This window comes from Hemicordylus capensis, chromosome 2 (genome assembly GCF_027244095.1).
Source record: "Hemicordylus capensis ecotype Gifberg chromosome 2, rHemCap1.1.pri, whole genome shotgun sequence".
Classification (NCBI taxonomy): Eukaryota; Metazoa; Chordata; class Lepidosauria; order Squamata; family Cordylidae; genus Hemicordylus; species Hemicordylus capensis.
In genome coordinates, this window is record NC_069658.1 from 109,982,296 (window position 1) to 110,004,152 (window position 21,857).

At 42.5% G+C, this 21,857-nt stretch overlaps 1 protein-coding gene across 5 annotated transcripts in view; it reads right to left on the reverse strand.

Moving 5' to 3' along the window:
- RFX3 (regulatory factor X3) overlaps positions 1 to 21,857 on the reverse strand; it is a 306,542-nt gene that overhangs the window by 160,929 nt on the left and 123,756 nt on the right. For all 5 annotated transcript variants that reach the window (XM_053292401.1, XM_053292402.1, XM_053292400.1 and 2 more), the window contains one exon: positions 20,569 to 20,693. In XM_053292401.1, coding sequence (XP_053148376.1) covers positions 20,569 to 20,685 — 117 coding nt within the window. In that variant the 5' untranslated portion in view covers positions 20,686 to 20,693. The remainder of the gene's footprint in view (positions 1 to 20,568; positions 20,694 to 21,857) is intronic.

A 21,857-nucleotide genomic window follows, 5' to 3' on the forward strand; every position in this document is an offset into this window, starting at 1 on the left:
ACAGCAATATTAAGAGGAGAGAAATGACAAATAACATGAACTTACAGTAGAAGAAAAACTACATACTGCATGACTTGAAATTGACAAGACAATGAAAGAACAAAGCCAATCCCACATCACAATCCTCAGGGAACGTAGAATGTCAAAAAGAAATACCAAAAGAAAGAGCAGCAGAGGTAACTGTATCAAAAGAACACAACCAAGTTATTTTATTTTTTCCCAGCAATGCAAGGGGGGGGGAGTTTTGAAAGAAAAAGATCCTAATAACTGCAGATTTATTGAATACCAAATTACAGTTCAAAGAAGATCCACAAAAAGACAAGACACATAAAAGTGACACGGAATAAAAATAAAACTAGAATAAAAATTAAAACCTGAATAGGAGGAACTGGAAAAGACAAAAATGTCACCAGGTAAGAAAGACAGCAAGTCAACACACCAATAGGGAAAGAAGCTAAACTAAAGAAAAGGCAATACTCTAAACAATGCACTGAGGGACAGAACAAGAACTGCGGTTGCCAAAGAAGTGACTTCATTCCCCACCAATGCCACAAACTCGACCTCAATGGAGGAGTGCAACCTAGGAACCAAAACCAACAGTACCACAGCAGCAGGAAAAATGTAGCGTGTAATACCTAGGATCTGTTGGATGTAAATCTCCCACCAGATTAGCAGTTAGGAGAAATTAGTAGTCTATGAATTTGACAGCTGTGAACAAAGCAAGGCCAGGGGGAATACGGAGGTAAAGGCTGGGGTAGCCAACACAGATAACTGTTGGCACCCAGGATGGAAGCTGCCCCTTTTGTCCATGAAGAAGGCATGTCCAGCTCAGCACAGGATACAAAATGTTTAAATGGCTTTTATTCAGTAGTCTGATGCCCTGGTCCTGACATCATGAGTACTGCATGAACTTAACTGCCAAAATCCCTCTGAAAGTGGAATACCTTTTGGGATGGGGCCTGTTTAGGCAGTATAAAGGTCTGACGTCCAGACTGTTCAGGCAGCTTTGGTACAGAAGGCTTGTGTCCAGGCCTCAGTTTCAGGATGTATCCTGCTTAAAAACACTTGGTACAGAAGGTTTATGCCCACAGCTTGATCCTATGTGTCCCACATGAATTTGAATGCTGGAGTACTCTCACCTCTTGCACCGCTTCTTTAAATCTCCCCACACATCAGCTGAGAAGTGGGGAGAGTGGCTATTAGAACTTTATACTGCTCCATACTTCTCAGCTAATGTGCAGGAAGGTTTAAAGTTTACATTAACCACTCTCTTCACACAGACTGTTCCATCCACTCTTGCCGTGATAATGAATTGTTTAGCTAAGAAACCTAACCCCATTTTAGGGGTTAGGTCAAGCACTCCAATATTGCACTAACGACGAATGTTACCCCTGCAATATTAGAGGGCCACCTGGATTTCATTTCTTGGACTTTCCTACCGGTAGTGGTGTAATCTATGCAAAATGACTTTGACCAGTCAATGATGTACCTCACCTACTAGTATACTAATATATAAAACTGAGGAATGCAGCCTTTTGCAAAATTGAGTTTTTGACAACAGCAATGAATGATATATAATTGATTAAAATGGGGACAGTACACCTCATAAATTAATTAATATACAACAGGTTTTAATCAAAGGGCAACACCCCCTGGCATTGTCCTGATTTTTAGTACACTAAAAAAGAAAAGTAAAGGTATTTTATAGATGTAAGAAAAATAACCACAAATAGGTGGAAATGGCACGTAAAGGGATAATTTAAACTGCTGTATTTCAGACAGTTTCTATCTTATCTTTTTGAAGTTTTGATATAAACTCTCAGTGCAAACATTCATAAAGTTGAGACAAATTTAATTGATTTTATGATTAGAGAATGTTGAGGCATCCCCATCTATTACAACCAGTATGTTAGATAACAGCATTCCACAGCACTGGAAATGGCCAGTAACAAATAATTAGAAAACCTACTAATTGTTACTATCAGAAACCAACATGGAAAATTCAAATCAACATTCTTCAACTTTTATTTATATAGAGGGGAAAAATCTGAATAAAATCGGACCAAAATAAATACTTTTAAAATTTGTTCAGGGCCACTCTGTATGTTGACAACCCTGATAAAGATATATGTACATCAGGGAGATACATTCATTATCAGCTGAATGGGGAAAACAAGATAAAAATGGAGCCCTTTTGTAGGGGTGTGCACGGAACCGCAGAGCTGAGGTCCGGCACTCGGGTGGGGGGTTCCATTAAGGGCGGGGGGGGGTTTACTTACCCCTCCCGCTCTTTCCACACTCTGCCGCCGTAATCATTGTAATAATCGCTCCTCCGATGGCTGCTCTCTGGTTAAAAAAATGGCCACCCCCTTGAAGCCCCGGCCCCCTGCTGCTGCTGCCCGCTTGAAGCCCCCTCCCACCCCCTTAAATCTCGCCCCGGGCCCCGACCGATAACTTCAGAAGCAAGCGGGCGGACGGCGCACGCAGAAGCCTTCCTAAAGTCTTTTGCAGCCTGAGCCCGGCAGGGAAGGGGGCGGGAGGACATCTCCCTGCCGTCCATCCGCTCACTTCTGAAGTTATCGGTCAGGGCCCGGGGCGAGATTTAAGGGGGTGGGAGGGGGCTTCAAGCAGGCAGCAGCAGCAGGGGGCTGGGGCTTCAAGGGGGCGGCCATTTTTTTAACCGGAGAGCAGCCATCGGAAGAACAGCCATCGGAGGAGCGATTATTACAATTATTATGGCGACAGTGTGTGGAAAGCGCGGGAGGGGTAAGTAAAGCCCCCCCTTAATGGAACCCCCCAAACTCCCCACCCGAACCAAAACCACCCCGTGACCAGACCGGTCTGGAGGCCTTTAGAATGGCCTCTGAACCGGTCCGTGCACATTCCTACCCTTTTGTTCAATTTAGGACTCATTCCAAGCTGAGTGCAATGAGCACAAACAAGTCCTAGATGAGCAGAAACAAGTCCTGGATTCATTCAGTCCCATTTGTGCTCCATTTACTCCTTTTGGTTTTCCTTTCCTAGCCACAGCAAGAAGGAGAATGGGGGTAACTGGCAACATAAACCATCCAGTTTTGAACTTAAGACATATTCCAACCAAAAACTGATAGGGCTTCTTGACTCACAGAAACCTCCAAGCACAAAGTGACAAGGAGCGGGATGTACAGGAAATAAAAACCCATGGATGAAAAATGGTTAGTTTGTTCTGTGTCACTGGGCAACATTCAAACTGAGTTAGTCATGACTAACTTGTTTCATTGGTTTCAAATAGTCATGATTAACTGATCTGAATGTTACCCACTGTTCTGTAATGCGGGAGGAGAGGCAAGTGGTTATTGCTTTCCAAACCTGTCTGCCCACCCAGGTATTTCTCTGCCATGCCTATAGTTTTTGTTTCTTTTTATTATTAGTTTGAATAGCATTTGGGCTTTCTATTCACTTTTTAAATGGCCTTTAAGATGGTGCCCCCTTTTTATTATCTGTGTGAACTTTGGCAATTCTCACCCCTGGGAGGAGTCTTTGAAAGCCTAAAAAAATTATGCCAATTAGCTGGAAACCCACAATGTTAGATATAGGAGAAGTGCAGCTGGTTCTTTCACTAAAATCAATGAGAAGTCTATTGTCAGTATGTCTTTTTAATGGTCTCTAAAATGGACACACTTTGTCTTCCCTGTCTTCAATCTGTAAATCTTATCCTGTGCAAGGACTCATGCATGTCAGCAAATTTGGTGCTAATTAGCTAGAAAACAGGAAAGGCAGAGGCAGAAGTAGTGCAGCTAGTTCCCTTATTAACACAAACAATGGACACATGATATGGATACATTTCATGGTGAAACAAATGTAACTTAAATGAATAAATACAGGAATGAGGCTTTCAGCAGTGAAAACAAATGGAGAAATGAAACAAACAAAAATGATTGCACATCCCTGATTTACAATATCCAGAAACTTCAGCTAGTGAAAGATGTGGGTCTATTCTTTCCAGAACCTTCTTTCCATTGGGAGTATATTATTTCCATTCCAAAAGAGTTGCACTGTGTGCCAATTTGTTTCTGGCTCTAATTCAAGGTTTTGGCTTGACCTTTAAAGTCCTATCTTTAAAGGAGGAAAGAGGCACCTTTTTAAAATGGTGATTTTCTTTACTGAGCAACTGGCCCTATCCAGACCCACTACAACATCCCTCCAGAGGATGTTGCTGGTATCTATTTAATGTTTCTTTTAAAACTGTGAGCCCTTTGGGGACAGGAATCCATCTTTATTTATTTATTTCTCTAAGTAAACCACTTAGGGAACTTTTGTTGAAAAGCAGTATATAAATATTCATTGTCGTCGTAGCAGTAATAACTGTTTGGACCCTAGATATCTGAGGAAAAATATTCTTTCAAATGTGTCTTCCTGCCCAACAAGATCACTGTGGGAGAGGGCAGCTCTACCTTCTGATGCCTAAAGAGGCTTCATTGGTATGTATCCAGGTTCAGAGACTTCTTAGTTGTTGCTCCATCTCTCAGCACCCTTTTCTGGGAATGAAAGGAGCCAGCGTGGTGTAGTGGCTAGAGTGCTGGACTAGGACAGGGGAGACCCGAGTTCAAATCCCCATTCAGCCATGAAACTAGCTGGATGACCCTGGGCCAGTCACTTCTCTCTCAGCCTAACCTACATCACAGGGTTGTTGTGAAAGACAAACTCAAGTATGTAGTACACTGCTCTGGGCTCCTTGGAGGAAGAGCGGGATATAAATGTAAAAATAATAATCTAATAATAACACCAGAATTAATAAGTGAAAGAGCAAAGAAAATTAAAAATTGGACTGCGACAGGCGACGATGAACTGCATGGCTTTTGGCTTAAACACCTAACAAGCCTTCATAAACAACTATCAAAACAGTTCAATCACATTTTGCAAGGAGATGATATTGAACAATGGCTAACAACTGGGAAAACTCATCTCATCATGAAAGACCCAGCAAAAGGTGCAGTTCCAAGTAATTATAGACTGATAACCTGCCTGCCAACCATGTTCAAATTATTTACTGGAATAATAGCAGATGAAGTCATGCAACACTTATTAACTAACAAACAGTTTCCAGTTGAACAGAAAGGAAATTGCCCGAACACCAGAGGCACAAAAGACCAGCTGCTGATTGACAAAATGATTTTAGAAAATTGCAAGAGAAGAAAAACCAATCTAAGTGTTGCATGGATTGACTACAAGAAAGCCTTTGATTCATTGCCTCACACATGGATACTAAAATGTTTAGAAACAACTGATGTCAGCAAAAACATTCAGATATTTATTAAAAAAGCAATGAGCATGTGGAGTACACAGTTAACAATCAATGGCAAGACACTTGGACAGGTTAGCATTAGAAGAAGCATTTTGCAAGGGGACTCACTATCCCCTCTGTTGTTTGTAATCACCATGACCCCACTTTCACAAATACTCAACAAAACAGGCCTTGGATACCAAACATCTAAAACATCAAGTCAAATCAACCATCTGCTGTACATGGACGATCTGAAGTTATATGGAAAGTCCCAGTCAGAAATCAAATCACTGCTAAACACTGTCCGTATATTCAGTAGCGATATAGCAATGGAGTTTGGACTAGACAAGTGTGCTGCATTAATAATGAACAGAGGGAAAATAACAAAAACAGAAGGAATAGAACTGCCCAATGGAAGCAAGATCAAGAACCTGGAAGAGAAAGAACATTACAAATACTTGGGCATTTTCCAGGCTGATAACATCGCACACACTGAAATTAAAAGAAAAATTGGAAGTGAATACATCAGGAGAGTTAGAAAAATCCTCAAGTCCAAACTCAATGGCGGGAACACCATACAAGCTATAAACACCTGGGCTATACCGGTTATCAAATACACTGCAGGAATAATAGACTGGACCCAGGCAGAGCTAGAGACGCTGGATCTTAAGACCAGGAAAATCATGACCATCAATCATGCTCTGCACCCCCGCAGTGATGTCGATAGGCTATACCTCCCTCGCAGCTCAGGTGGAAGAGGAATGCTTCAAGTCCATCAAACAGTAGAGGAGGAGAAAAGAGGCCTTGAAGAATATATCAAGGACAGTGAAGAAGATGCACTTCAAATGGTCAATAACGCAAAACTATTCAACACCAATGAAAGAAAGCAGGCCTACAAGAAAGAACAAGTCAAGAACCGAACAGAAAAATGGAGAATAAGCCCCTGCATGGTCAATATTTTCACAATATAAGTGGAAAATCAGACATCACCAAGACCTGGAAATGGCTTAAGAATGGCAACTTGAAGAAAGAAACAGAGGGTTTAATACTGGCTGCGCAAGAACAGGCACTAAGAACAAATGCAATAAGAGCAAAAGTCGAAAAGTCAACAACAAACAACAAGTGCCGCCTTTGTAAAGAAGCAGATGAAACAGTGGACCACCTAATCAGCTGTTGTAAAAAGATCACACAGACTGACTACAAACAAAGGCATGACAAGGTAGCAGGGATGATACATAGGAACATCTGCAAAAAATACAAGCTACCTGTAGCCAAACATTGGTGGGACCATCAAATTGAAAAAGTGGTAGAAAATGAAGATCTTAAAATATTTTGGACTTCCGACTACAAACAGACAAGCATCTGCCACACAATACACCAGATATCACTGTAGTCAAGAAGAAAGAAAAACAAGTTAAAACAATCGACATAGCAATACCAGGGGATAGCAGAATAGAAGAAAAAGTAATAGAAAAAATCACCAAATACAAAGATCTACAAATTGAAATTGAAAGGCTGTGGCAGAAAAAGACCAAAATAATCCCAGTGGTCATTGGCGCCCTGGGTGCAGTTCCAAAAGACCTTGAAGAGCACCTCAACACCATAGGCGCCACAGAAATCACCATCAGCCAATTACAAAAAGCAGCTTTACTAGGAACAGCCTATATTCTGCGACGATATCTATAACAATTGACAATAAAATTCTGGCATCCCAGGTCCTTGGGAAGGACTCGATGTCTGGATAAAACAAACCAGTCAATAACACCTGTCTGACTGTGTAAACAAGAAATAATAATAATGATGATGATGATGATGATGATGTTTGGATAAAACAAACCAGTCAATAACACCTGTCTGACTGTGTAAAATAATATATAATAATGTTTGTTGCTGCCCTGCCTCATTGCCTTTAGGATGCAGAGAAAGACTGTTTTGTTCACCCATGCTTTCAGCCTTTATGGGATTTGTGCTTTTTGTACTGCTGCTGACTGTATTTGATATTTAACTGTGTGTTGTTATTGTACCATCAATGTTTTAATTACTATTTATTTATTTATTTATTCATTCCATTTCATTTCATTTCTACACCACCCCATCTACTGGCTCTGAGCACCACCAAATCTGAACAATTAAGACCGTTTTAAAAAGTTGAAACAGTTTAAAATACCCTGGAAGGCCATACCAAACAAATAAGTCTTAAGGGTTCTCTTAAAGGCTGATAATATATTTAAACCACAAATTTTTGTGGGGAGTGCATTCCATAACCTAGGAGAAGCTACAGAGAAAGCCTGGTCCCAAGTCACCACCAGATGCATGGGGGCAGCTGGAGATGGACCTCTCCAAATGACCTCAACTTGCGGTGGGGATCATACAGAAAAAGGTGATCTCTAAGGCAGTGTTTCTCAATGATTTTGGAGGCATGGACCAGTACATTCTTCATGCACAGTTTCCTGGACCAGCAGTTAGTAAAGGGGTCACCCCCCACCCCTACCCCCAATGATGTCATGTGCAAAGGGGGTGGGGCCCAGGGTCCAGGGAGCCCAGGCAAGCTCTCCAGAGCTCAATTCTAGGCAGGCAGCCCTCACTACTGGATAATGTTCATTTTGCTGCCTGGAAATGAGCTTCAGAGAGCTCCCAGTGGCAGCCCCCACTAGCCCGAAACTGGTTTTGGGGTTTTTTTTGGAGAGGGGGATTTTTATTAGTGATGCCTCATGGACCGGTACCCAATGCCTCCAGCGGTTGAGAAACACTGCTCTAAGGTAACCTGGACATAAGCCATTCAAGGCTTTAAAGGTAGTAACCAGCACTTTGTATTTCACTTGGAAATGTATTGGCAGCCAGTGTAGCTGTTTAAGTATAGATATAATATGTTCTCTCCAGGTTGCCCCAGAGACCAATCTGACTGCTGCATTTTGAACTAACTGAAGTTTCCAAACTACATACAAAGGCAGCCCTACATAGAGCTCACTGCAGTAGTCAAACCTGCTGGTGGTTTCAGATCAAGGAATGGATGCAGCTGTGAAATCAGCCAAAGCTGATAAAAGGTGCTCCTAGACATCTCCTCCACCTGATATACCAGGGTGCGGTCTGGATCTAAGAGCACTCCCCAACTGCGTACCTGTTCTTTCTGGGAGAGTGTAACCCCATCCAGAACAGGAGGATCTATCCCATTCATCAAATTTCGGTCCCACACAATAAGCACCTCCATCTTACTTGAATTCAGCTTCAATTTGTTATCCCTCATCCAGCCCATTACTGCCTGTAGGCAGGCGTTTAGGGAATAAATGCCTTTACCTGATGATGATGAGGAGGAGGAGGAGGAGGAGAAATAGATTTGAGTGTGATCAGCATACTAATAACACCCAACACAAAATCCCCTGATGACCTCACCCAGCGGTTTCATGTAGATATTAAAAATCATTGGTGACAGAATGGAGCCCTGATGGACCCCATATAATAGTTCCTGTTTAAAAGAGCAACTGTCACCAAGTGCTACCATCTGGGATCTACCCAAGAGATAGGAGCAGAACCACTGCAAAGCAGTGCCTCCTATCCCCAACTCCCCTAGGTGATCCAGAAAGATACCATGGCTAATGGTATCAAGACATGAAAGAACCAGCAGTTCTTTTGTCACACTCCTTCTGTTGATTCCCCAATAGAGGTCATCCATCAAGCCGACCAAGGCTGTCTCAACCCCATAGCCAGCCCTAAAGCCAGTTTGCAGTGGGTCCAGATCAGGAGTCCCCAACCTTCTGGCACATGGGGGTCACATTAGAATGCCCAATGCCTAAAGAGGGCCACATCTTAAATAAAAATGTAACAAAATTATTAACCTACCTAGATCAAAAGTAGACATTGAGAGGCCAATGAAGAAATGTTAACTTGAAGGGAATCCATTTTGGAACAATATTTTACTGTGGAATCCTTTTATCTAGCTCCACATGCTTACCTAGTCAGTGTGATTTTTGTGGCTGTTTTCTGTTAGCCAAGGCATTAATGTCCAAGTCAAGGTTTGTGACAGACACCCTTAAAATGTCATGTAAACGTTCATCTGTAAGTCTTGACCTATACTTGGATTTCACAATTTTCATCTTGGAAAAAGTTTGTTCACAGATGCATGTGGTGCCAAAGACTGTGAACATGCCTGCAGCAAATTTCTTTAAGATGATACATATATCAGGTAGACCAGAACAAAAATCTAACAGACTATATTTTATTTGCAAATGTGTCTGAGATGATCACTGGCTTGCAAATCAATTAGTTCCATCTGAAAAAAAGTTACTTGCATCTTCTGGTGCTACTTCAAATGGATTCTGAAACATTCCTATTTCCTTTCCATGCTTATGGCAATCAGTGAATCTGTTCTGGAATTCCACCTGCAATAGGTTCAGTGCTTTGATGTGTTTTTCAACACTGAATTGTAAATTCCCGTCCTTCTCAAATTTTAGTCTATTGCAGCATGAGAAGTTTGAAAAGTTACCTTCATTAACTTGCTTCACAAAAACGTTTAGTTTTGCTTCAAAAGCTTTCAATTCAGAATACATGTCACACACAAGCTTTCCCTTTCTCTGCAACCTTAGTTTCAAGGTGTTCAAATGTTCTGTGATATTAGTTAAGAAAGCCAAATCAAAAATCCATCCAGGGTCAGAAAATACTTCTTAATCTTTTCCTTTCTCCTTGAGAAAGACATCAACTTCATGAAGAAGACTGAAAAAACGTCTGACTTTGCCTCTGCTAAGCCACCTGACTTGGTACAATACATCTCCATATTCTGCATCTATCTCTGAGAGAAAACTTTGAAATTGACGATGATGCGTGATGTAATTAATACTAAATACGACAACACGCATCACACTTTCCCACTGAAGAATCTTACTACACAAGGCTTGCTGATGGATGATGCAGTGAAATTGCATGGGAAGTGTACCATTTAATTTCAATATCTCTTCATTGATTCTTGCAACTATACCAGTTTTACTTCCCACCATATTTCTTGCACCATCAGTTGTGATGCTTTTCCATTTATCCCAACCCAGACCAAGATTTTCTACTGATTTACACACCTTCAAGAATATGTTTTCTGCAGTTGTAGTGCCTTTCAAACTCTGCAGTGCACACAACTCTTCTGTAATTCTGAAGTTGGAATCTATCCCTCAATAAATATCAGTAGTTGAGCAGTGTATATAATGTAATTGCTCTCATCTAAAGCCAAAGGGGGGGGGGGGAATCAAAACTTTTTGCCTTAACAATCAGTGACATATGCAGCTCTTCTCCTAGTTCTTCAACACGCCTGGTGATTGTAGATGCAGATAAACTGACAAAACTAACACAAGATACCTTATCAGGGCACATTTCCTCCATTACTTTAACCATGCACATTTTAACAAATTCATCATCAGTGAATGCTCTACGACTCTCAGCAATACATTTAGCAACATGATAGCTGGCCCTCACAGTAGACAGGTTCTCCTCAACATGCTTTCTAAAACTATTTTGCTGCAAAAACATTGATTTCTTAAGAGACTTTATCTTGCTCATTCGCACCTCTCCTTGATACATTGAGTAGCTCTTGTGACAGGATTCAAAGTGTCTTTTAACATTGTACTCCTTTAATACTGAGACAGTTTCAAGACATATCAGGCAAACTGCTTTATCCTTGTTTAAAATAAAGAAGTACTCAGTAGTCCATTTGTCATTAAAGACACGGTGCTCATCTGCAATTTTTCGTTTCTTTGAAATAGCACTTTCTTTTGCAGACATCTTACAGAATTTTTAGCAGAGCAGCAGTTGCAGAGTTTCAATATTATCCTTGAATAAATAAAGACATGAGAAGTATAGTTTTAGGGGCCTAACTCTTCCCTTTCCCATCAAATACAGCCCACTCTAGCTGCTATTAGCTGGTGATTTTCATTTTAACTATGGCAAAGAGACCCCTGCCTCCCTATCCAATACAGTTCTCAGGAGTATTGGGCCATATGTACAGGCTAGGAAGAATTTTTTAAAAATGGATTATGAATCTGACCTACCATATGGCAGAGTTGCAATCCTCAGTACATTGAATACTATGAGATTTATATTTTCATAAACACACTGCCTTGAGGTTTAAATCTACACATACTACTTTAAAAATTGGAGGCCCTCCAAAAAAGGGCAGGAAGAGAGAAAGAGCAAACGAAAGGGCAGTCTTCCACTTGGAGCAGAGGATATGCCATGAAGTTGGCTTCAAATTATATGCAGGGTGCACATACACATCACTGCCTGCCAGTCAAGCCTCAATCATGAGAAGCAAAATGGCAGCTGGGGGGTGGGAGGGGAACTTGGCTGGAGGAAGATGTGGGAAGGGGAATCCCATCAGCTTCCCTGCTAAGAGAGTACTCCTTCCCTTTCAACCCAAGGGGGCACTCACCGGCTCCTGCAATCACAGATGCATGAGAAGACTCCGAGCTGAAGTGAGTGGGGAAGGAGAGGAAGAAGCAATCAAAGCAAGAAGTCAGAGCAACCAGCTCTTGTTGAGGAAGGAAGAATGCTTTTGCCTGTAGCAGCAACCTCACCAGTAACCTTGGAAGCCACTTGGAGGAGCCTTGATGGGTGGAGCCTCTAGAAATGTTCAGTATGAAAAACACTTTTTGTAGCCTTTTTTTTTTTTGCAAAGAATACCAGCCCTTTTACTGTCCTTTCCCCATCTTTTTTTGCAAAAGCAGAACATACATCTCCCATACCCATTCACACAGCTGCTTTATCTTCCTTACATACATATATAGGCTTCAATATGGTAATGCATGGAGAGGGGGAGTGAAAAAGCTGAGTGGTACTGGTACCTGAGCTTTGCTGGCTAGCAAATCATCCAGAATGGCCAAAATGCTAGTATGGACAATAAGACCAAGAGGGGGCTGACAGAAGGAACCATGGAGACCAGAAGAAACAATGTTGCTATTGTGGTTTTTTTGCAAGAAAGGGACAGGAAGAACAGCAGTAGATGGTGCCTCTTGAGGCAAGAAGAACAGTGTGGGCCTGAGGGAAAATACCTTGAGTGTGATAGCAGCATACAAGCAGGGTTGGAGGGCTGCACAGAAAGAGCTCGGGGACCGCATGAGGCCCACAGGCTGCAGGTTGGGGACAGCTGGTCTAGATAATCAGTTTCTACCAAAACCACTTGGAGCTGATTAGCCACCACTCTCTCAATCACCTTGCATGAGAGATTGGAGACAGGCCTATATCTATCCATCACTGAGTGATCCAAGGTAGGCTTCTTAAGAAGCGGTTTAACAACTGCCTCCTTCAAACAAGGTGTCACAAGCCTGCCAACTTGAATTAACCGCTCATAAATTTACGACATCGTAGCCAGTTGTAAGTGCATCTCAGGTTTCAGCTTTAATAACCAATAGGTCTAAACACAGTCAGTCCAAGAACACAGAAGCAAACAGTCCGTGCACAAAATTCCAATCTAACTCCAATAAACCAGACCTTCTAGCAGAGTTTGAGAGGTCCAGATTCCAGGGTCACAATATCTCAGACACAAGTCATGAAGGCTGATTAGACGCATTGTCTCCAGCGGTCTGCTCAGGGTACAAACTGCAGAATTTATAACTAGCATACAATCACCGCTCCACCCCCAGCAGCTGCCACGAATTCAGTCTGTCTCTCGCTGCATTCTTGCTAATAGCCAGCTGCTTCTTCTCAACTCCATGACCCGCTGTTGATGTTTATCTTGCCTACGTTCTCTGTGGGACAATAATTGCTCGACCTCCTGCTCAGACTCTGACCCTTCCCTCCAAAGACCATTCTGCCCCACTGGCTCCTCCCACAGCAACCGCTCGCCCTGGCCCATCTCAAATGCCTCCCTGCTTGGATCACAGACCTGACCCTCCTCAGACATCTCCCTGCTTCGCGTTAGGTCCACAGCCCCCCCTCCTCTTCAGAGTCCTCAGGTGGGGGCATGACACAAGGAGGCATTCTGCCCTCCCACAGCAATGCATTAATTATGTCAATTAGGCCGCCTCCAACAATTTTCCTACAAGATGAAAGCAGCCTAGTTGGACAAGGATCCAAAGAACAAGTAGTAGGCCGCATTGCCCCAAATAACTAGTCCACATCCTCAGGAGTCACAGATTGAAATTGGTCCAATCTTTTTCCCCTCTTGTTTAAATTTTTATTGATTTTAACAATATCTTAACGTTCACAACACATTAAACAAATATTGACTTCCCGCTCACACCTCCTCGTGAATCACCAACTATAGTATTAACCCTTGCTATAATAATAATTCAAAACATATATCTAAACCTTACAAACTCGATTTTGATCTACCCAACCTGCTAATATTACTAAATTTCAAACCATGTTGTAAAATCAATATTAGGAAAGTAGTTCTTTAAGTATAATAAGAATGGTTTCCAATCTTCTCTAAAGCATTCCAAATTTTGGTCTCTTATCAGTACTGTAAGTTTTGCCATCTCCGCATATTCCAAAATTTTTGTCAGCCAATCTTCTTTTGAGGGCAGTTCATTACTCTTCCATTTCTGTGCATATATTATTCTGGCCGCCATGGTAGCGTACATAAAAAATGTTAAATTGGTTGTAGAAAACACTCCTTGCATTATTCCCAGTAGGAAGGATTCTGGCTTCTTAGGAAATGTCATTTTGAAAATTTTCTTTAACTCATTATATATCATGTCCCAAAAGGCCTTAGCCTTCCTACAAGTCCACCACATATGAAAAAAAGTTCCTTCAGAGTGTCCACATTTCCAACATTTGTTTGAGACATTTTTATACATTAATGCCAGCTTTTTAGGTGTCAAATGCCACCTATACATCATTTTATAAATAATTTCCTTTTAAAACATAACATGCAGTGAACTTTAAATCAGTTTTCCATAATTTTTCCCAGGCTGCCATTTCTATATTATACCCCACATCTTGAGCCCATTTTACCATAGTCAATTTAACCACTTCATCTCTTGTCTCCTCCAAAAACAAGAGCTTATACATGAAATTGATCCAATCTAATACTACAAGTATTATCGCTGGTCACCCCCTTAACAGACTCCGCAGAAATAATAGAATCCAAGTCAGCCGGGATACCAGAGATTTTATCCTCTATAATAAAGAGCATGGGTGTAATCCCGTCCCCCTGCCCGTGTCTTTCTTGGCCGTTCTGGGCATGCGCGGAGCGCATGCCCAGAACGTCCGAGAAAGATACGGCCGCAGGGACACGGCAGCCATGTTGAGGGAGCAGCGGGCCAAGAAGGAACTACGGGGAGGGAGACGCTGGGATCGGGGAGGGCAGAGGCGGCGGTGGGTACGGCCGAGCGGCCGCGAGACTGGGCCTGCTGGCGGCGGGGGAACTGAGCCCTCTGGCGGCCGCTGGCCGCTGCAGGGCGACTGGGGCCAATGGCGGTGGTGGTGGGGAGAGGACTGGGCCTGGCCCGCTGGTGGCGGACTGGGCCCACTGGCGGCGGCGGCCACATTCGGCCCCGCCAGAGACGGAGGGAACGGGAGGCGAAGCCGGGCGGGAGAAAGAGGACCGGCGGGGTGACGATGTGCGGCGGCGTGGGAGGAGGAAGTGGGTGGCGGGGAGAGAGGGAACCCACCACGGCCGGCCATGGAGGTCCCGGGAGCAGGCAACGGCCGGAGGAGCTAAAAGCGTGCCTGAAAGGAGGAAGCGCAGCAGGCAGACTGACAATGAAGCGGGTGGCTCCAAGAGAGAGCTACTCCCGGGCGGGCTCCTCCTCCTTCTAGCGCCGACCACAAAGAGGAGAAAAACGGCGGGCGCAGAACGGACTACGGAGAAGGCAGAGACGGCAGCAGGGGGATCGGGAGGGGTTCGGGAGGACTGAGGGAGGAAGGCAAAGACAGAGAGAGAGAGAGAGAAGTGAGGGAGGGAGCCAGGACAATAGAAAGACGGAAAGAAGGAAGGAGAGAAAAGAGAGAGAAGGGAGGGAAAAGGACAAAAGAAACAAGGAGGGAGGGAGGAAAAGAAAGAAAGAGAGAAGTAATGAAGGAAGGAAGAAGAAAGAAAAAGGAGAAAGGAGTGAGGGAGAAGGACAAAAGAAAAACAGGAGGGAGGAGCAGCCAGCCCCAAAGAGCGAGCCCGTTAAAGAAAGAAAAGAGGAAAAGAGAAAGAAAACAGAAAGATGGGAGTGAGAAGAGGTGGAAGAAAGGAAGGAAAGGAGAGAGAGAGGGAGGGAGAGAGAAGGAAGGAAGGAAAGGAAAGAGTGGAAGAGGGAGAGAAAAGGAAGGAATGAAAGAGAGAGAGAGAAAAAGAAAAAAAAGGAAGGAAAGGAGGGCGAGAGAGAGGGAGAAGGAATAAAGGAAACAAACAAACAAAAAGGTACTAGAGCCCGTTATTTTAACGGGCTTAAAAATACTAGTCTGCAAATAATCCATTAAAAGTGTAACAGCGGGATATAGTCACCTGGGGCAGATTTAAAGCAGAAGGAGCTTGAATTAAGTTTCTCACAACTCAGAATAATTCTTCTGAAAGCAAGCCCACAAATGCGAACCCGCACACAGACCAGAACTGCTTCTTTGCTGCATGCACTGCCACCACGTAGGACTTCAAATTGGCTCTATGCTGTATCTTGCCAAATTTGAGCTGAGTTTTCCTCCACTTGCCTTCCAATTGCCTACCTTGATACTTCAGCCCCCACAGCTCTTCTGTATACCATGGGGCCATTTGTAAAGGAGTTTGGAGGGGACGCTTAGGAGCGATTGTATCTACTGCTCTAGTGAGCTCCCTATTCCAGGTACGCATCATGGCATCAACAGAGTCTCCGGCAGAACCAACACGAAAACCCTCCAAGGCTTTTTGGAATCCTACTGGATCCAGCAGCCTTCTTGAGCGGACCATCCTAACAGGTCCACCACCCCTGGAGGGGTGAGTTGCGACTGTGTAACCAACCTTAACCAGGTGGTGATCCATACATGACAATGTGGAAACTACAGGATCCCCCACCCATGGAACACCCCCGATCCAAACAAAAGACCAAACCGAGTGTGTCGTCAGCAACATGCATTGGTCCTGAAACTAATTGGGATAGGTACAAAGTTGTCATGGCTGCTATGAACTCCTGAACTGCACCAGACAAGCTAGCCCCAAAGTGGATTAACCAGCACTAAACGTCTAGTGACTAACATCACCTCTGAGACCAGCTCCATCAGCTCAGTTAGGGAGTCAGTTGGGCAGCGGGGTGAACGGTATATCAACAGAATCCCTAATCTATCCCTGGTACCCAGCCTCAAAAATACACAATCATCTACAATCAGGTCATGGATGACTTCAACCTTTTTCTGAACTGACCTGGCATTACAGAGAAGCATGTCTATATTACTAATATCCCTTCCCCTGGAATGGCCCGCTGCCCTGCCAGCGCCAACTCTCCTATTCTCCACTACTAAAATAATAGCCGCCCCAGAACTGAAGAGCACATACCCCACTACTACCTCCCAAGAAAGCCCAAACACATATCTATAGATGGTCTGGCACAATCCAATAAAATGGAGTAGTAGCCCAAGCTCCCAAACCCAGCCAAATTTCTTTTCCGAAGTATAACCTAAATATAAACCCCCAGACCTCAATCCCACACCAAAGGCCATCCCACACCACAACAGAGGTAGCTTTGACAGCCACCTCTGACGTGCCTCCCTCCTTTTATGCCAGGAGCTCAGAGCCGCTCCTCACAAGGGACTCTGAGCCCAAGGAGAGGTGGAAACAGTCCGGCGATCAGGAACAAAGCGTAGCTGGAATTAGGTCTGCCAAGCTGGCAGAGTGAAGCGAAAGCAGGCCTATCTTCAGGGGGAGTCAGGCGGGCACAATAATAAATCTCCAGATCCGAACTCAAATTTTATGGCTTTTTAATATTGTTTTATATTTTTCTATACAAGATCGCAGGATTTGTCTGTATGAAAGGAAGGACAAAAATGTAACTATAAATAACATACCTAATACAAGTTCAAATATACTATTAGATGAGACGGAGGTACTCATTGTGCGGGGTCAGAACTCGGGAGCTGACTTTGATCTGCCTGTTCTGGATGGGGTCACACTTCCCCAGAACGAACAGGTACGCAGTCTGGGGGTACTTCTGGACACAAAACTCTCCCTGGTGTCCCAGTTTAAGGCAGTGGCTAGAGGTGCCTATTATCAGTTTCGGCTGTTACGCCAGCTGCGTCCATTTCTTGAGATAAATGACCTCAGAACAGTAGTACAACTGCTGGTCACCTCAAGACTTGACTACTGCAATGTGCTCTATGTGGGGCTGCCTTTGTACATAGTCCAGAAACTGCAGTTAGTCCAGAATGCGATGGCCAGACTGGTCTCTGGGTCATCTTGGAGAGACCATATCACTCCTATCTTAAAAGAGCTACACTGGCTGCCGGTATGTTTCCAGCCAGAGCACAAAGTTTTGGTTATAACCTATAAAGCCCGAAACAGCTTGGGCCTTGAGTATTTAAGAGAACGCCTTCTTCGCTATGAACCACACCGCCCATTGAGATCATCTGGAGAGGTTCGTCTGCAGTTGCCACTGGCTCATCTGGTGGCTACTCAGGGACGGGCCTTCTCCATTGCTGCCCCGAAGCTTTGGAACACACTTCCTGCTGAAATAAGAGCCTCCCCATCTCTTACAACTTTTAAAAGGGCAGGCAAGACACATTTGTTCACCCAGGCTTTTAATTAGATACTCTTTTAATTGTATTTTAATAATTTTAACTTTTTAATTTTAATTGTTGAAATATTTTAATCTTTTATTGGCTGTTTTTATTGTTTTTTAAACCTCTCAAAGAACTAGTGTTTCAGGCAGTATAGAAATGTAATAAATAAATAAATAAATAAATTTATTTTAGAGATCCAGAAGTCTCAATATATTTTACATTGACAATAACTGATTGCTTAATACTAAGTACTCCTATTGTAGAAATCAAAAACATCTTCATCAAGACTTCTGTAAGGGAAAAGGTGTTAACATTATTATTTAATGGTGGCCATCTTGAATTTTGTGCCTAGCAACTTTTCCTCACATTTTTGAGAGCATCACCCTGGTCTAATTATTATCCACCCTTCTAATCTACAAAACAGCTCCTCTCACTCCGCTCTAAAATGGCCAAAAGATATTATTTTGCCTCTTTTAAATGCTTCAGCTGCTTGGAAATCTGCTTGGAAGAAATGGTAAGGGGTAAGCAGATACTAGGCAGATTGAACCCCAACTAAACCACCATATCCATCTTTATGAAGGCCAGGAAAGATGGCCCCTGTCACTGCAATATACTGTAAGACAGTGCTTCTCTCTCTCTCTTAAACTGAAATATAAGAACGGAAGTTAAAACGCTTATGTAGGAAGCCATTCTTTGCATCAAGACCCCAGCTCAGCATCTGCATCTGTTTCCAAAAGGAAAAACAAAGACAAACACCAATATTACCCTCCAACTCAAAATATCAGAATGCAAGCTGGTGGGCAAGGTCAGCATACCATCCTACATTTCAAGTTCAAATCAAGCTTGATCTCTACCTGACTCCTGTTTCCAAGGCAGTAAGGAAAGATTTAACATTCTCTAACATGATATTCTTTGATTAATGAGATACTATATTGAAATTTAGTTTGCACATTTATTATAAAATTCACTGTTTAAAAACTGCCTCCCCTTCTCTGTGCCTGTTTGCAAGAGGAGAGGAAGATGCAAAATCTATTATAATACTGTATTTGCAGCAAGACTTCTTGAACACTGTTCTTTATTAGTCATTAATTTCATTGTTATTTACAGTAGAAAAGAATACCAAAACAAATTACACACATGAGTAAAAACTGCTGCCTCAAAATAACAAATGGAGTATTAATTTATACAGCATACTGATACAGGATGTTTGTCAACAAAAACAAACGTGAATAAAAACATTCAGTGTAAAAATAGAAGCCATCTTGAATTATAAAAACGAAACACTGCACAAGAGAATTACAACTTCAGAGCAATGTATTCATAGAACAAAACAAAGATCAGACTAGCTTAAGATTAATTCAAACTTATAAACCAAGTTTTGGGGGGAAATATCTTAATTAGAGCACTTTTGAATAAAGCAAGCAGAGAACACAAACTGAGAATTTATTAATCTGAAGAGAGTTTATTAATCTGAAATAATTGCACTAATCACCACATGAACAATACATATGTTTTTATTCTTAGAACATATTTATATAAAATGATTGAGGTCAAAATGTGAAAATTTTATATGCCCAAATTGGCTTTTGTTTAAACTCTGACTCCAATTAAAGGGATTAAAAGCAAACCATCTCTTTGGCTCATCTTCAAAATTAGATTATTATGATTTTTTATCTAAATAACATATACAATTACTTGGTCTGAATATACAATTTATTCAGCCTGAAAAAATTTCACTTTATACAATATAAAGTAACCTGACTAGAAGCTGACTTGAGAGAAATGACACAGAGCTTTCTTTTAGTCTCAAAGCACAGGTTCTGCTCTATCTAGCCTTAGATCTCCTGACTGTTAGATTAGGTTGAGTGATACACACTCATTCATATCACAGTCCTGTTTAATATCGGTCTGCACTATGCACAAACTCCCATTTTTCTTTCTAGACTTTGGGTCAAAACAAATGAAGAGACTATAGTTCAGTGTTAAGAGCACATGCTTTTCACAAAAAAGGTCCCAGGTTTAATCTGGCATCACCAGAATCTCAGATAACAGGAAAGACCTCTACACTGGCTGGCAATAGCTCATCACAGTCTCAGAAATTACTGGGCTAAATAAATTACCTGAATCAAAGTACTTGGGGTAAGGCAACTTCATATATTCAGCTGTGATTTTTTGTTTTGCTACCTAGCAGCCCAGTGCAGCAACCCACATGGGGCTACTTTGAAGACTGAAAACTGAAGAGCAATTTGAGAGAAAGTGCTTAACCCTTTCCTCCCACACCTTATTTCCACAGGCCTGTGTTATGAAGACTGTACATATTGCTCTACCCTGCTGTTGGTCTCAGTCAGGTAACCTAGTGGTGGTAGGTGGTAGAGTCTAAATGGTAGAGCTAAACAGTAAGGCTAAAAGGGTTTGTGTATACCCATCTGGTTTCTCCATATCCATGTGGCAAATAACATGACTGAATGAAAAAGGAGGTGAAAACTGAGCAACCACTACATAAATGTTATAATGCTACCGTATGTAGCTCTTTTAATCTGAGCAAAAATTTTAAAGGCAGAACTTTTTTGTCATCTCTCTTTAGGAATATTGGATTGGTATTGCACAAAATGTGCAATCATGTTTTATCATTTTTTATCCAAACAATCACATACCTGTTGTTGCACTGGTAACTGTTGTACCACCTGGGTGGGCACTGCTGCTTGGCTAGCTACAGAAGTCTGTAAAGTCACCGTCGAGCCTGTGTCTGACCCAGTCTCTGACGTCTGCATTGTCGTTTCTGTATAAAATTTTAAAATATGCAAGTTAAATTGTTTTGCATGATAAATATTAAGCTATAAGGCTGCTTTCTTACAGGAGCATGTTTTCTTTAATCTCCTTCCATACAATATGCCATCACAGCCAAAGTACCATTTGCTTTGTGTGTGTTCTTTAAATACCTGCTTCTAGCAACTTGGCACCGAAAACAAAATTAGTTTTTACAACTTTGACTTTTTACAAGTCAAAGAGTTTTACAACTCTTTGACTAATCCAGATTAATGCAATGCTGGCACTGGGCGGTGGGGGGGTATCCATCTCCTCTTCCCTCTGAAGCCCACTGGGTCTCCCTAAAATGTGTCCCTGAAGGTCTGGCAACCGGGCTTCAGAGGGAAGGGGAGATAGATGAAAATGGCTTCCTCTTGTAGAGCCAGCACTGCATTAGTCTGGATGTCAGTCTGTGTCTTGGCAACTTCTGTATGAATTTCCCAATGATAGGCTGCGCTTGTTCATATAAAATGGATGATTGTGTGTATTATTTTATCTCCAAACTCCCCTCTCAATATTCATAATTTGCTTCCCTGTTCAGGTGCAGAGCCAGCTGAGTGGCAGCCTGGGTCCAGCCCTGCCCGGTGGCTCCTCTGCTGACGTCCCATGCGCGTGATGTCACGCGCATGGTGTGTGCCCCAAATGAAACCCCCCCCCCGCTCGGGCTACCAGAAGCCCCGAGCAAGTGCTTGCCGATTTCAGGTTTGCTGCCTGAACACATCTATTCCCCTTTCTCTCCCTCCGCCCAGGTTCTTTGAACCCATTCGCACAATGTTGGCTATGCCCCTGTCCCTGTCCCTCTGATCATATATTGTCAGTATGCTATCTTCTAATTCGTCTTTATTTTTCTTATTCAATAAATTATACTGCCAAATGTTTAAATATATTTTTCTTTCTAAAAACAAACAAAACAAAGCTCACATATGGGGCACTGATTCAAGCTTTGGGACTCTTTTGCAGTACTGTAGGATTTTATTCCTGGTGCTTCCCAACCTTAAAGCCTTCGTTCAGAACACTGCTGCCTAGATTTTCCATGTAACAGAATACTTTGACCATGATACCGTTTCTCTATGGTTCACTCCCCTGACTCCCTATTATCTTCCCTAACTAAAATAGGATAAACTATTACTTCTTCATA